This window comes from Nuphar pumila, chromosome 2, assembly GCF_984573655.1.
Source record: "Nuphar pumila chromosome 2, dmNupPumi1.hap1.1, whole genome shotgun sequence".
NCBI classification, from domain to species: domain Eukaryota; kingdom Viridiplantae; phylum Streptophyta; class Magnoliopsida; order Nymphaeales; family Nymphaeaceae; genus Nuphar; species Nuphar pumila.
This window is the reverse complement of record NC_143250.1, coordinates 46,079,181-46,096,540: the sequence shown is the minus strand read 5'-3', so window position 1 is coordinate 46,096,540 and position 17,360 is coordinate 46,079,181. Positions and strand designations below refer to the sequence as shown.

Here is a 17,360-nt window from a genome sequence, read left to right as displayed (position 1 = left end):
GAAAACCTCCAAAACAGATTTTGTTCAACAAACGAATGTTCATGAACTGGCTAATTGGGTATCGATCATGGCCCATCTTTTATATATATATATATATATATATATATATATATAGAGAGAGAGAGAGAGAGAGAGAGAGAACTGAACATATTAGGCCTCAATTTTCATTTCTCCCTATTCTGCCCCATGGTTTTGAAGTGTTTTATGATAAATCTGAACCGTTAAATGTGTTTATCATGCTTGATTTAGTGGGAATCGACTCTTGGATCATGTTTTTATGAGCCAAAAAAACTTGTAGCCTGTATATAGATCAGATTCCGATCTAAAAGTCAGTTTCCACTAAACAAAACCTATAGATCGAGAAACACGAGAAAAAATGCAATTTTTAGATGGCAGAACGGGGCAATACGAGAAGGTGGGCAGGAGGAGCACATTACTCACACACACACGTATATATATATATATATATATATATATATATATATATATATATATATATATATATATATATATATATATATATATATATATATATATATATATATATATATATATATATATATATATATATATATATATATAGGGAAACTGAAATATGTTTACCAACCTTATATGTTTGCTGTATATGTGTACAGTGAAATTTAAAAAAAAAAGTAAAAAAGCTTATGAAAATCTTAGTTCATACCTGTTAACATATTTGGTTGGTAAACATATTTTAGTTGCCCTGTATATATTTATATAAAGAGTCATTGGAATATGAGAACTGGCAAATATTAGAACTATTCAAAACCAAGATCAGTCATCCGATCAACCCAGATCAGACGACTCTCAGGGGTTGCTAGGGTGGGAGCTCTTTTTTGGCTTTTCGATTCTGACTCTCTCTCTCTTTTCTCACTCCCCACCTATCTCTTATTTTCGTCTTCAATGTCGATGGAGAAGCAACCATAACCCACCCCACCCACCACTTGCTGGCGTGCCTAGCTCACCAGCGTTGGGTCCCCCCACCTCGTCGGCATTGGATCCAAGGGCGTAGCTAGGATTCATGTGAGGGGGGGGGGCAAACAAGGGTGTAGCAAAAAAAAAAATATTTGTGCGATAATCGGGGGTTCGGGGGCAGCGCCCCCGAAAATTTTTTTTTTAGATAAAATAAAAAATGACTACAATTATTAATAAAAATCTATTTCATGTGGACAAATCAAACTATTTGCTGCAGTCAGAGCTGGGCTAGGACTGGGATGGGCTACAAAAATGGATAAAAATCTATTTCATATGGAATCAGGGCTGGGCTAGGACTGGGCTTTTAAAAAAAAAAAAAAAAAAATTAACTGTTTCGAGAGGCAGGACTGGGCTACAGCCCAGTCCTGCCCCCCCCTAGCTACGCCCCTGATTGGATCCCTCCAACCCCGACTCCCTTCAAACAACGACGACCCGCCTCAACCACCGCTCATCGGCGTGCCCTGCTCTCTCTTCTCTTCTATTCAAACCCTACTCTCTCTCTCTCTCTCTCTCTCTCTCTCTCTCTCTCTCTCTCTCTCTAGAGTGCCCCTGATCGCCAGATTCCTCTGGATTATATTGTTGAGTCTCCATTAATTAATTCTTGAGCAGCTTGAAGAGTATTTCTAAGATGAGAAGATATATGTTCGTTATGTTAGGAATGTCACCCTGACGTAATCCCAAACATATATGATTTTTTTTTTCACTGATTGCAGGGTAAAGAGAAAAACAAAAAGTTGGTGATTAGTACATTATTGTATGGCTTTTTTTCATTAATAAGATTTTATTAGTTAAACCTTTTCAATTAGCCAATTTGAAAGCGTTATTGGATAACACACGTAAATGAGAATCGAAAAAAATGGAATTTCTTCCTTGAAAACAACGGTGCTTAAAGAAATATTGTTGAGGCATGGAGGCATGGTGTTTTTATTAGCATATGAGCCTGAAACATTTGTTTGGTCTAGCTAATAACCTACTTAAGATATATTAATTAAACAATAGCGATGGTGTTGTTGAATATACAAAGTCTTTGTTGGAAAATGGTGAGATCATAGTCGACAATAAATGAAACTGCAAAAATTTGTTAAAAAAGCAATTGTGTTTTTAGAGAGTTGGATTTTGGCCTGGGAGTGATAGGCGGGAAACAAAATGCCAAAAAGGGCTGACTAACAGTCGTCTTATCTGGGTTGATCGGATAGCTGTTCTTGGTTCTGAATAGTTCTGATATTTGCCTGTTCTCATATTCTAGTGATTTTATATATATATATATATATATATATATATATATATATATATATATATATATATATATATATATATAGAAAGAGAGAGAGAGAGAGAAATAGGTAGGTGTGAAATTTATACATGCTATTTAAATAGGGTTTTCTACCCTTTCAGTGTTTTTTTCACAGTTTCAACCCCATAAATATGTTGGGCATAGTTTATTTAAGAGGAATCCACAGCTGGATCATGTGTTTTCGATGAAAAAATGATATTTAAAGCCTCAAAATTTTACAAAGATTTTGGACAGTTGATTTTTTGAACCTTATAAAATCTCACCCATGTGTCGGAATCGAACACTTCAAGCAATGATCTCTATAAAATCAAGTACATAGATCACATCTATACGATTATAATTTAAAAATAAAACAAAAAAATTTCTGAAAAACTTATTTAGCACCTACCCATTTCTCTCTCTCTCTCTCTCTCTCTATATATATATATATATAGAGAGAGAGAGAGAGATATATATAGAGAGAGAGAGAGAGAGAAATGGGTAGGTGCAAAATTGATGCAAGCTAAATGATACGTGCTAAATGGGTTTTTCTGCCATTCTGGTATTTTTTTTCTTAGTTCCTACCCTATAAATGTGTTGGACATGTTCAATTTACCAGGAATCCACACTTGAATCAGTTTTTTTAAATGAAAAAATGATATTTGGATCCTCAAAAATTTACAAAGATTTTGGACCATTGATTTTTCAAACTTTATAAAAACCCAACCATGTGTCAGAATCTTAACCTTCAAGAGCTGATCCCTATAAAATCAAGTACATAGATCACATATGTATGGTCAAAAGTTTTAAAATAAAATGAAAAAACCTTCAAAAACTCATTTAGCATGTATTATTTAGCACCTATCATTTTACACATACCCATTACTATATATATATATATATATATAAAGTGAACGACATTATAGAATAAAAGACCAAAATAGAGAAATTCCAAAGTCCATAAAAGACTGGAGAAAATAGAACATAACCAATCAACTGACTGCACTCTCCCATCAAGATGACAAATACTGGGCAACCCAAATATGTGAATTCTTGTGGAGCACATCCGCATCTTTGAGTGGGATACTGGAAAAACAAGCCCCCCCTGGAATGGCATTTGGATTTCCTTTTGATTCTGGTTGATTCTTATTTGACTGTGAGTCTATGAAATAACCTGGCAACCTGCATTTGCTAATGTAACAACAATATCACGGTATTGAGCACTCTGACATTGTCTAGACAAAGTTATGCTAGTGGGTCCATAGCTATTTGGCTCATATACGAGAGGTAACGGAACAACTATGGCTAGTGCTAGCCTCTTTGCACTAATATGCAAGTGGGTCAAGCTGAGGGTGAGTTGAGGTGTATCCAAGGCTCCAAGCTCATACAAATCAGCCTCACTGCAGACAAGGTCCACCACCAGAAATTATCTCCCCCTACTGCAGCTTACTAGTTTTCATCGCCTATTGAGATTTGACGGTGGATGTGTTAATAAAAACAAAGTGTATGCATGTATCATTGAATTCTATTCATATTTACAACAGTCATGGGACCAGATTGAAATGTGTGTCAGGTGGGTACAAGTGACACCTTTTCCTTAATACTAACATCCATGGCTGGTAAACGAGAAACTTGACGTTGGGTGAGTGTGGAGTCTGTTTTTTACCTAGATATAAATTCTTAATTTTTGTTGATCTAACTCCTTGTTATAGATTCATTGTACAATTCACGAGGCATCCTCCTTTATATAGTTTATCTCAATCAATAAAGAAGAAGGATATCTGTGGTCATGAACGTAAGCAACTCTTGTTGAACTATGTAAAATTTTTGTTTTCATATGTGGTTATTTTTTATTTTTTCATACTTGTTTCTTTGATCTATCGGTAAGTTGAAGTATCGTTTCCAAACACTTGAAGCTTGGTTCATATTTGTGACAAGCGACGCCAAGTTTAAGAGTTCGAGCTGGCTTGTTTATAAAAAAATACATTGTTTTAAAGCTGGAAGGAAAGCTGGAAGGAATATGTTTATAAAATAATACATGCAAAATATATCAAAAAATATATTTCTTACTGCCCAACAGGTTTATACTACTGGAGCCGAGGTAAGTACCTACTGTTCATATTCTGTTTGTTTAGCCTATTTTACAAGTTTGAACGGAGATCCAAACATCTTGTTTTCCGGCCCCGGTTACTTCATCCTATCACACTCACAGGATCCAACAGATTATAAATATGGGTCGTCTGGGATCAGGTCCAACCCATTGAAATAGAAATAAACAAACCTCTGCTGCACACTGTCACCGTATGCATTAAAATCTAAAAAGGGTGGTCGCTTCTCCAACGTACCCTCTTCAAGCGTGAAGGAAGCGAATCCAGAGGTACCAAAAGTAGTGGGTCCCACATGACGAACTATGAATGCTAAAACCTTCCATCATTTTTCTATCTACGTGCCTCACTCTCCCTTTTCCTCCTTGCATGCGATGTGACACGCCCTTCTGCAACCCCTATATGTACCAACCCCTGGGTTATAATATCATTGTATACAACATCAGTAGTTTCTCTCTCTCTTCTCTCTCTCTCTCTCTCCACACCATGAGAGACCCTTGCTCAAGCCTCTGCCTCTTGGCTTTGATGGTGGCCTGTTTGTCTCTGGTGGCAGGGGTGAGGACCAGGGGTAGGGCCCATGGATTAGGGGGCACCACCCTTAGGATGCCATGGGAGAAAGAAGAAGATCCTTACTCGGATGAATCTGTGGGGACTAGGTGGGCCGTCCTGGTGGCTGGGTCTAATGGCTATTACAATTATCGACACCAGGTTGGTTGGGCTCTCTTTTGAGATGTTAGTGTGAGTCTTGAGGGATTGTGTTGTTGGTAAGCCTTTATGATGGTGTACATGGACCAGTTGTCCTGATCCTTGACCTAGACTTGATTCGAGCCTGGTTTACTTTTTTGTGCGACTCATAGTGAATCATCAAGGTTGGCTAGACCCAGTGGCTCTGACCATTGATCTACTCCAAACTCTCATTACTATCTTGCATTTTGATCTTGACGACCACAGTTGAGAAACTGTTATGTTTATGCAGGCTGATGTGTGCCATGCTTACCAATTGCTTAGAAAAGGTGGGTTGAAGGAGAAGCACATTGTGGTGTTCATGTATGATGACATTGCCTGCAATCCAGAGAACCCAAGGAAAGGTGTCATCATAAACCATCCAAAAGGCCGAAATGTGTACGCTGGTGTCCCAAAGGTGAGCCCCCCAACCAATCTGAATGAACCAAGTCTTCAGTATATTCAGCTGAACCCACTCTGCCCCAATTGGTTTTTTGTTGTTTTACTTATCTTGTTGGTAACGGTTTATGTAATAATTTCATGTCCCTAGCTAACTGAATAGAATTAGATGCTAAATCATTCCTATGCTTATTTTCCTTTGTGTAGGACTACACCGGGAAACATGTGAACACCAAGAACTTGTATGCTGTCCTTCTGGGAAATAAAACTGCACTTGATGGTGGGAGTGGGAAAGTTGTCAATAGCAAGCCCAATGATTATATCTTCATATACTACTCTGACCACGGTGGCCCTGGTGTACTAGGTTTGTAAAATAGTCTTGTACAACAAAACCACCTCTTAATAAGAGAGAGAGAGAGAGAGAGAGAGAGAGAGAGAGCTATTTTTTCATCTTCTTAGCAAGGTTTGAAACACATGCAGGGATGCCCAACATGCCCTTCCTTTATGCTGGCGATTTTATAAACGTTCTGAAACAAATGCACCAGTCCAGACGATACAAAGAGATGGTGATATACGTTGAAGCTTGTGAGAGTGGGAGCATCTTCCAAGGTCTGTTGCCGAAGGATATTAATATATATGTGACCACTGCAGCAAATGCAGAAGAGAGCAGTTATGGGACGTATTGTCCTGGTATGAATCATGCCCATCCTAGGGAGTACACCACCTGCTTGGGAGATCTCTACAGTGTTTCTTGGATGGAAGACAGGTTTGCTTTGTTATTATTGTTCTGTCACCAATGCAAATCCCAATTTATTAAGTTCTTTTTCTTCAACTTTTTAGCTTTTTTTCTGTTGCTTGGAAGCCACCTTGATAGTGTTGTGCATGGGAAAAAAATGGTAACTTTTAGGGGGCGTTTGATTGCGCCAACGGTCGGACAGGACACTCTCGACACTTTGGGAAAAAAAGAAAAACAAAAAGGTGGTGTCCGCCGTCCTTGTCCAGGGCTGTCTGCGGACAGGACAGGGGGGGCATATTGATACGAAGGGAAAAGGGCATAACTAGGGTTGTAAACGGTTCCTATTCGGATCTGATGTGGCCAATACCATATTCAACTAATCAGGCGTTTGGCTAAACGGATTCGAGTTCTGATTCGGATGATGAAAAGCTCATACCAGATCAGCCTTTTTTACATGTAAATGGATTTGGATTTCCTTAAAATTTGGGTATTTGTCGTCGGTTGCAAAAAATCAAAACCATATCTGCATCCAATTATTATTGGATACGGTTTAGGCTTACCAAATCCAACTAAACCTAATCTAATTCCGTTGAATATCGGATAAAATCCGAATCATTGACATCCCTGGTTCAAGCCTTCTGCTTTTCATGCGAAATGTCTGCTCTAAACTTGAACTTGCATCTCCATGCAGACAGCCTGAGCACCTTACCATTGCACAGAGCAATGGTCAGATTGGAATACCGTGTTTGGATGCATAGAGTTGGTTGCCACTGTCATACTCTTCGGAGTCCTCCAAAAATAGTTTCCTTTTTTCATATCCAAAGTCCAAACACGCCTTAAGGGGTGGGGGTGGGGTGGGGGGGGGGGGGGGGGGGGGGGAGGGCGTTGGTGCACCTTATCTCATGATCTAGAGAAGTGGGTTAAGCTGAGGAAATGCATCTTTGAACTGCAACCAATAGTTGGTTGCATCCAAGCTCCCCTTAATAGTTGTTCGCTTGGGCTTGCATCTTTAATGGTTGGATCTTGGTCCTACTCTAGCCATTTGGTCTCATTAACAAGGTGTGGACATAATTGTTGGCTAAAATAGTACATGTCGAGTGTACAGTAATTGCTTGCACCTTAAAAAATTTGACTGTGTAACGCCTCTACACCTGGTTTAGTCTTGTTATCATCTTAAATCAGGTCTGGACTCTGGTAGAAATGCCCAAACCACGCTCAGGTCCAAGTGGGCTTGATATCCTATCTATGTACTGAGCTTGTTGGACTAGCCAGCAGTTCAGCCTCATTGGGTTAAGACTCGAGCTGTAATCCTATCCTTTGGGTTCCTAGTTAGTGTAGTAGTACCACATAATACAGGTTTATGTATGCTGAAAGATTTTTAGTCTGCAGTGAAACTCACAACCTGAAGAAGGAGACTCTCAAGCAACAATATTTGAAGGTACACAATCAAATTCTTTCACCAGGGTTGTTATGGAGGGACCCCATTGAATTGAGAATGGCATTTGTTGCTACAGGTGAAGAATAGAACATCAGGCCAGGGCACCTATAACATGGGGTCGCATGTCACGCAGTATGGTAACAAAAGTATGGTGGTCGAGAAGTTATATCTGTATCAGGGCTATGACCCTGCAAACGCTAATGCCACTGAAAATGGTTTGGAGCAGCACGCCCCAATGGAGGCTGTCAACCAAAGAGATGCTGATCTCATTTTCTTATGGCAAAAGGTGTGCCTTCTCCTTTTAATTAATTCAACTTTTAAAATAAAATTTCCGGTATTTTTTTTTTATTAATTTGTCTATTTTTGTTTATGCTAGACTTATTTAGTAGACGGCTAGTTATCGATAAGCAGAGTGGTAGCTTATCTATAATTTCTCGAGCTAAAATGCTACAGATACTTTGGTTTTTTTGAAAGAATACAGATACTTTGGTTTTAGTTTCTGCATTTTAGATTCTCTCTCTCTCTCTCTCTCTCTCATATGAGTGCTTTGCCATGGTTGTTCAATGTAACAGCATATGCGTGCCAAAGAAGGGTCTGCAGAGAAGGAAGCAATACAGAAGGAAATGGCAGAGGTGATGGCACACCGACTTCATGTTGACAGGAGTGTGCAGGTCATAGGCCATCTTCTCTTTGGCACGGACGTTGCTCCTAAGCTCCTCAACATCATCAGATTACCTGATCAACCATTAGTTGATGATTGGGATTGCCTGAAATCACTGGTAACTCAATCCCATTAACCTTTGTGCTTATTCATAGCATTGAATCCATTGGCATGGATTGTTTTGTTTTCATGTAGCTAGACTTTGATGGTATCTTCGTATGCTTATTTATTGTTAAGAAATGTGCCTCCTATGATATATTGATGCATCTTGGGGCTCTCATAAATCAAAACCACATTGACATGTAAGGCTCTAATAGTCATGAAAAAATTATAAGAGATCATATTTCCTTTAAAATTGATGCCTTCTAAAAGGTGTTCATTATTCTTCATTGAATGCAATTTGATGTTTGTGCTCTTGTTTGCAGGTTGAAGTTTATGAAAAGGAGTGTGGAGCACTGGGTCAATATGGTATGAAGCACATGAGGGTGTTTGCAAATGTATGCAACCAAGGAGTGCCCACGGACGTAATAGGAGCAGCATGTGTGGAGGCTTGTACCGCCTTGTCCAGCCTCTAGTACATAAGGACAGCATGTGTGGAAGTGTACCACCTTGCCCAACCTTTTTACTCGCTCTTCTATTAGGTACATTCTTGTAAACAAGGAGCTTGTTATGACATATGGCTCCTTACATGGTAAGACATATAAATATAAAAAGAATATAACAATGTAAGAAATGTTGTCTGGCTTATATAATACGAGTGTGATCCTTCGATGGACTGTGTGATGTGCATGGAGAGGGAAGGAAATTCTGGGGCAATGGGACTTTTGGATGCCCAACGAAACTTATTATTCATAAAACTTTGTTTGGTAAATTGGACACGCGAATTCAATGGAAAGGATAATATGAACCACCACCTTGACATAAGCAGTTAGTAATTTAGGCACTGTTTGGGAGTTGGATTTGATGGGGAGATGTGGATTCACTGAAGCCCCTACCCGTGCTTCTGTTTAGGAACCCAGATTTGGGACTTCTGTCGTCCCATTTCAAAACATCCTTACCTGGCTGAAGTTAGTTTTTCTTTTTCCGACAGAGAAGGCTGGGGTTAGGCAGACCCCTACCAGTTATATAACCATACAATTGGGGTTCGAACTTGCAACGTCCCAACACAAGGTGATGTGCACCAACTGCTCCTGCCAAACAAGCGGAGCCCCCATTGGTACCTGGCTGTAGTTAGTTGACAACACTCCCATCACCCCTTTCATCCCTGCTCCAACACTAGGCTCCCAAACAGAGCCTTATATGCATCCTGATTCCTGACTCAAACTTATGTCCCCCTTTCATCTCTGCTCCAACACTAGGCTCCCAAACAAAGCCTTGTATGCATCCTGATTCCTGACTCAACTAATGTCCGTATAAAAATCTTGATTTCTATTTCAGGATTTCGTAACAAGTTCATACGAATTCAGGAAACTATTTTCTTATACAGAATCTCATTTGGAGTTTCACCGCTAGCCTGATATTCCAGAAAGAATCTCACATCTTCTAAGAAGGCATTTCAAAACTGAACTTAGGGTTGTTGCCCCGCCTGTGGCGCACCCCTCATCTCCAGTGAGTCGCCTTGCTTCTGCATAACCCACACCTGTGGGAATGGAACCTTGACCGTCCCCTTGGCGGCCAAGGCCCCTTTACAAAGCGCTAAACCCCTTGGGGCTGTGGGTGGCCTGTAAGGAAGGAACCTTGCCGTCCGCTTAGCAGCCAAGGCCTCCTTTCACTGCACCAAACCCCTTGGGCTATCAGAAACAGATTAGTATGAACAAAATACAGTAACCCGCCTAATTTTGCTTGAACGGTTCATCAGAAACAGATTGGTTTGAACAAAATACAGTAACCCGCCTAATTTTGCCAAGCCGCCTGTCAGATAAGCGAGTGTAAAAGACAACTTTGGTTATTATGAACCATAGATAGTGGGTCAGGTGCTCGAGTTGAACATGCATGAATGCCCGATGGCCAAAAAGACACATTCAGTATGTTGATTCTCAATTTTATAATTCATTGTTAGAAGGGTTCATGCCATTATACAGAGTTTACCCATGGTCGCTGCCTCGTGTTGATGTTGCATTTCTCTTTTTAGCTTGTACACCCAACCAGATCATGCATCAACATTTCTCTTTGGGCCTATTTCTCGAAAGCAGAGGAAATGCACAACCGGTGAATGCTTCAAGGTTTGCGACCACCAAGAGTTTCAAGAGATTCTTTCAGAATCTGTTGCGCCTCCGCCCTCCTCCTACACAACCAAAGAAACAGCTTAAAGAAACATAGATTTGGAGTGACAAAACAATAACATTGTATCCCGAAAGATACATGAAAAATAGCACCCTAGGCACTTTGGGACTCATTTCTTAGCACTTCAACTATACATATACACTACTAGCATAAATAAATGAGTGGAAGGATCATAGTAAAGAGAGGTTCATGAAGGTGGGCCTGCAAGTTGCTAAAAGAAGATATGTTAGCAGTTAATTCAAAATTTTCATAGTAACTTGGGGAAACATCAACAGTTGCCTATTCAAGAAGCACTAATTATTTCAAAAACTAAGACATAAGAAATAGTCTATCATATATTAATACGCTAAGTTCATACGAACTAGTTTCATGAAACAAGACCATAGTCTAGAGTTATCTATCATCTTGGGCCTCTTCACACCCATAGCTTTGTCCAGATTCAATTAGTAACAATAACATCAGCATAATTATAGGTGAGCGCACCTGCAAGCAGGCTTACTGAGATCTGCCAGGGCTATCCTAACACAGAACAGTGTGAAGATCAAAAGCATGTAGCCCACAGAATGACTGAGAGAAGCATCAAGGATTGGAAACAATCTTTTAGCTCGGAAACATCAGTCCTCAAATTGCAGCTCTATAAGGTACATTGGTGGCAAGCCTCTCAATTTGGATGGATAAAACCAGGCAGGAGCCCTTTTAACCCTTGTTAACAGGAAGATACAAACTCAACTATCAATAATACAATAAATATTTCCGCAAAAACTGTGTTTTTTCACTTGAGGCTCATTTCACAAAATCACTCTGAATTTACAATTTAATAAGACTTATCAATTATATGGGGGACTTGATTCCTGAATCTCTCTAAAAAATATACATCAAGTGGAGATACAGATATGATTTTTTCCAATATCCACAGCAGTGTTATCAAAAACGCGCCTTGAGGCGCAAAAGGCGCACCTCGCCTTGAGGCACAAAAGGCGCGCCTCGCCTTGAGGCGCGTCCCCCTGTGCCTCAAGGCGCAAATTTTTTTTTGGTTTACAACAAGACCTCTGAGACATAATCAAAAAGATTTTTGTAGGTTAATCTCATATATTTTCCAGTTATTTCAGTTATGTAATAAGTTTCTTAGTATATTACTATATTTTAACTTTTGTTGGTTAATCTCGTATATTTTTCAACTATTTCAGTCATGTAATTAGTTTCTTAATATATTTTAACTTTTGTTGGTTAATTTCATATATTTGTCAGTTATCTAATCAGTTTTTTAGTTACTTTTATATGTTAATCTCATATTTTTTACAATAATCTCATATATTTTAACTTTTGTAGGTTAATCTCATATATTTTTCAGTTATTTCAGCTATGTAATCAGTTTCTTAGTATATTTTAACTTTTGTTGATTAATCTCATATATTTTCCAGTTATGTAATCAGTTTTGTTACTTTTATATGTTAATCTCCTATTTTTTAGAATAATCTCATATATTTTAACTTTTGTAGGTTAATCTCATATATTTTCCAGTTATTTCAGTAATGTAATAAGTTTCTTAGTATATTTTAACTTTTTTTGGTTAATCTCATATATTTTCCAATTATATAATCAGTTTTTAGTTACTTTTATATGTTAATCTCATATTTTTTAGTACTTATTTGAGATTTTCTATTTCTTATTGGTTGTTATTTCATCAATAAAGCATTTCTTTATTTATTTGTATTTTAGATATTTTTTAAAAGTTTTCGAAAAAAAAATTGAGGCTTACGCTTTACGCCTCGCCTCGGTTTTTGGTGGAGCGCCTCGCTACGCCTCAACGCTTTTCACAACATTGATCCACAGTGAATGCATTAGTGAAGTCAACTAAGAGAAATATTATAGTTACACGACAATGAGATGACCTGAAACCACCAGGTTGCGGTCTAGTATAGTTTGATTAGCAGATTCTGCAGTAACATGGAGATTGAATTTTTGTATCTGATTTGCCACAAATGAGTATCTAGAATCATTTCCAAGAAAGAAAAGAAAAACCTTATTTATGCACCAAATTGTATATGAATATCGAAAGACACAGACACAGACACAAACAGAGGGCACGGTGCCAAACCATGCAAACTTATTGAATTGGGCAATTTTTATTTGGACTAGCAAATCTCCATTATTACACATGGATATACCCAGTGTTGTGAAAAGCGTTGAGGCGTAGCGAGGCCCTCCACCAAAATTTGAGGCGAGGCGTAAGCCTCGAGGCATAAAGCGTAAGCCTCAAAAAAAATTGAAAACTTAAAAAAAACTATAAAAAATATCTAAAATTACAAATAAATAAAAAATGCTTTATTGATAAAGTAACAACCAACAAAAAATAAAAAATCTCAAATAAATACTGAAAAATATGAGATTAACATGTCAAAGTAACATTAATGCAACAATTCTATTTTCTACTATGTGACCTGCAATACACAGATTTGAAATTCAATCTAATTCTGTTTTCTACTATGTGACATGCAAAATACAAGCAGTGGTCTTTGAGTAAAGAGGCATCAATACAATGGCTTGAAGATGAGTAACATTAAAGCCACAATTAAAATTATAAGAAAATAAGATGTCAAGCATACTTAGCAAGATAAGAAAACAACAAAAACAATTTAGAAACAACATATAGTAAAAATCAACCACTAATGTTGTTCTTTACCAGTTTTAAGAATAAACATTATGACCAATAGCAAGGCCAAACTAGCAACTCAGACATTCACAAATAATCATTATGTTATACTGAGTTTTTAACATAATCAGTAGCAGCCAATACAAACATGCATGCATGCACACACATACACATACATATAAATGTATATACAATGCATGTTGTACAACATAAATTCTATCTATTTCATGTTGTATACCATCCCAAAATTTAACGCTAAAGGAGAGTAGAACTCAATCGAACTGCAGACTGTTATTTCACACAGAAAAATAACAGAAAAGAAATTTTGTAAATGAAGAGGGGAAGGAGCATTACCTAAATGAAGAAGCTTGTGTGGCCGAGAGAGAGACTGCGTGTGTGTGTGTGTGTGTGAGAGAGAGAGAGAGAGAGACTGCGTGAAAACAGATATAGGGTCGGGGGGCCTTTTTTAAACCCTAATTTTTGGTCAAATGAGGGCTTTGACCCCTCATTTGACCAAAATTGCAAGGCGTGTGCGCCTCATCTTGAGGCGCGCCTCAAGGCCTATGAGGCGCACGCCTCGGGGCTTTTACGCCTTATCCTTGCTCCTCAAGGCATAAGCCCCTTGCCTTGAGGCGAGGCGCGCTTTTTGCGCCTTGAGGCGCGTTTTTAATAACACTGGATATACCACAAACATGTGATATGGATAGAACCAGAGTTGCCAGTAGAAAAGAAGGAGCGGGAAGCGAGTCATTTCTAAAATTTTAGGAAGCGGGAAGCGCGGGACGACTTAGAAGCGAACTGGGAATCATCACGAAAGCGAGAAGAGAAGCGACCTAGGAAGCGAACCAGAAGCAAAGAGGAAAGCGACCTAGGATTCGAGTGGGAAGCGAATAAGAATCGAATTTTCCTAATATTGGGAAAAAAAATTCTTAAAGGCTCCAAACCCAAAAAAAAATCTGTGCATCCTAATATTGAGAAGCGAGTGAGAAGCGATCGGGAAGCGAGTGGGAAGTGAGTGGGAAGTGACTGGAAAGTGAGTGGGAAGTGATCGGGGAAGCGAGTGAGAAGCGAAATGGGAAGCACTTCACCATAATGAGAAGTGTGCTTCCCAATCAAAATGGGCACTTCTCCATGCATTTTGGAAGTGCCACGTTTCGTGCTTCCGAAGAGCGTTTCGGAGAAGCGTGCTTCCTGTAACCCTGGATAGAACTGTACTAACATTGCATTGCTAAGTCAATACCTAAGATTCTTTGAAAAGCACTGCAGAGGAAAAATAGAAATTAACATAAAAACTCAAACTCGATACAAGAATGCAGCGAAGTTATGACATTTCTAATTGATCATGTTTAACACGTTCAGCCATGACAATGGAATGTAAGCAGACACTGGTACATGGGACTAACTGCTTAATATCAAACACTAAACAAGGATAACTGGTTCAGATAACTGAATGTTACACTAATCTGGCATCAGTGCAATACCAAGTTAAACTTTTTGGCTGCTATTGATTACCATGACGAAATCAACTAGATTATGCATGGACAAAAAAAAACCTCTTAATATCATCCACTGCTTTCTTGCGCTGCTGTATCTGCCGTTCTAATATGTGTATTAGTGTTGCCCTGGCCTGCAGGAGATCAAGTCTGTAGTAAGAGAACTGTGAATAGAAATATACAAATATTCTTCAGAAGAGCATCAGAACCTGGTGAGGGCGCAGAGAATTGAGGAGATGATGCAGGTTTTTAAAGATAAGAGATATTTCCTCTACTCTTCGTGCATACTGAGATGGCCTTTCAATAAGTACATCTGCAAGCTCCAAAATATGGAGTTGCAGCTCTCTGTTAAGTTTTCTCAATTCCTTTTTGTAATCTGTGTAGGACAAAAACACAGGAAATTAATCATCAATACAAGGATAAAAAATCATTCATGTAATGTGTTTGACACAAGAAAAGAGTAAATTAATGGCATATGCAGCAAGAACTGGTTTAAGATAAGCCCTTAACCATAATCTCTTATGAACATTAATCAATCATTTAGTAGAAATGGTAGTCTGCATGGAAGAACATACATAATTACTAGTTACCAAAAGTGGTGGTTCTGAGAAGGTTTTCCTCTATATCCAGGCATAAATTGCTTTCGATTGTCCCTGCGACATAACACATTCTCGTCCCCTTCACTTCTTCCATATAATAATATTGTCACTTATACACGATCTGTGTTCACTGTGTCTGCTTAAAGGTCTCCAACTAATCTTACAACTTCATAGAAAATAGGGTATGGAAGTGTAACTGTGATTATTCAACTAAAAATCTGGACCTTAATGCTTGTGCTACTATGTTACGACTGTGCAGAGAAAGGAATGAATGTGATGCCAACTATTCCTAGCTGAAGTCCCATGACACGCATATAGGATGTATGGAGAATCTGGCCTGAGTAAGTGTAGACATCTGACATACAGAATAAGGCCATCAAAAAAAGGCTAATGCAATTTTCATCAATTTCCTCATGGAATGACATACTTAGTACCAATAAATTTAGCAAGTTTGAGCTTGTACATCTAAACAAACACATTCAAAATTGAGAAATAACTAAATCACAATGACCAACTATAACTTTTTGCTTGAAATAGTAAAAGAACAAAGAAAGTACCTATGTTGGGATCTTTTGGGTACAGCTGACGAACCCCTTGATCTTCCAAACTTGGGAGTACGTCATCGGTCTACTCCAAACAAAATCCAAAGTAGGGTAATCCATAAGCAAACAAACCGAACATGGTATATTATATATCGAAAATTTAACCACCAATTACCAATTGAGAAGGGAAAAAAATTCAAAGATCTTGGTATTGTTTCCAAGCTTTCCACAAGAAATCATCAGGGAAAGTGAAAAAACTAAGTTGGGGATTTGGAAAAAGTACCGTGTAGTTGGCACCGAAGAGGGTGTAGGTGCCCTCAATGGGAGGAGGGGGTTCAGGGGCGGAGATGGGGTTTTGAAGGTAGTCCTTATAGAGACGGTAGAAAGGGGGTGGTGGGGGGTATGATGATGATGTAGCGGACATCTTCTTCCTACCTCCTGCTTATCTGTGACAACCAAACGCGTGATGGGTTATCAATTCTTGATGTATTTAGTAGACACCCATTTGCATACCAACGCCAAATCTGATGAGAGAGAGAGATCTGAGTAATGGCCAAATATGTACAGTTAGGGCATTCAACAGATTGGGTTTGGATTGGATCATGGTCATCCAAATCCAGACTCAGGGAATAAGGAATGATGGAATTCAGATTCAACGACAGGTTCAGGTCGGGTCGGGTTAGAATCTGCAAGCCCAAACCCGATTCTGAATTTGCTAAAGCTACCGGCCTACATCTCTCACCGGAGCGGGATCCAAGTAAAACCAATCTGAATTTTTGCTAGAACATGCTATAAACACTTTTAAGAGGTTGCATTTTTTTTTTTGATATTTACAATGGGAAAACACTCTCACGATGAGAGACTGAGCGGCCCTGGCTTTACATGCTGTCGTTGTCCTGGCAGTAGGGATGGCAGTGGACCGGGGGAAAGCGGGGCCCCGCCCCGCCTCGCCCCGTTTGGACCGGGGATGGAGGGTATGAAACGGGGATGGAGGCGGGGACGAAGGTTAAAATCCATCCCCGTCCGGGGGTGGAGGCGGGGATGGACTAGCACGTTCCCCCGCCCCGCCCCGCCCCATCCCCGGCCCCGCCCCGGCCCATCCCCGCCCCGCCCCCGGCCCATCCCCGTCCCGGCCCCGCCCCGCCCCATCCCCGCCCCCAACCCTTTATATTTTTCTACATGTTTACTAACCCTAAGTCCCTTCCCTAATTTCTTAACCCTGGAGCCGCCGGGCCGTCGCCTCTTCCCCATCCGCATTATCATTGGAGTTGGGCCGTCGCCGACCACCGTTGGCCGTCGCCGACCACCGTTGGCCGTCGCCGACCACCGTTGGCCGTCGCCGACCACCGTTGGCCGACGCCGACCACCGTTGGCCGACGCCGACCACCGTTGGCCGACACGATCTCTCCCTCCTTCCATGGTTGATGCATTGTTTGACATCTTCTGAGATCTTAAAAAC

The 17,360-nt window shown here is 39.6% G+C and overlaps 2 protein-coding genes across 2 annotated transcripts; one reads left to right on the top strand and one right to left on the bottom strand.

The window, feature by feature from the left end:
- The first annotated feature begins 4,860 nt into the window (after positions 1-4,860).
- On the top strand, positions 4,861-8,906 carry LOC149845403 (vacuolar-processing enzyme-like). Its single transcript, XM_089987824.1, has 8 exons — positions 4,861-5,082; positions 5,351-5,515; positions 5,704-5,860; positions 5,977-6,262; positions 7,622-7,670; positions 7,747-7,956; positions 8,243-8,449; positions 8,757-8,906. The coding sequence occupies exons 1-8, from the start codon at positions 4,861-4,863 to the stop codon at positions 8,904-8,906; spliced, it is 1,446 nt and encodes a 481-aa protein (XP_089843950.1).
- A 1,429-nt stretch (positions 8,907-10,335) lies between these two features.
- On the bottom strand, positions 10,336-16,410 carry LOC149845402 (mediator of RNA polymerase II transcription subunit 7a-like). Its single transcript, XM_089997611.1, has 5 exons — positions 16,185-16,410; positions 15,917-15,986; positions 14,970-15,136; positions 14,821-14,894; positions 10,336-10,615 (listed from the first exon to the last, which is right to left on the bottom strand). Exons 1-5 carry the CDS (start codon positions 16,323-16,325, stop codon positions 10,549-10,551), a joined length of 519 nt encoding a protein of 172 aa, XP_089853737.1. The 5' UTR covers positions 16,326-16,410; the 3' UTR covers positions 10,336-10,548.
- Positions 16,411-17,360: the final 950 nt, after the last annotated feature.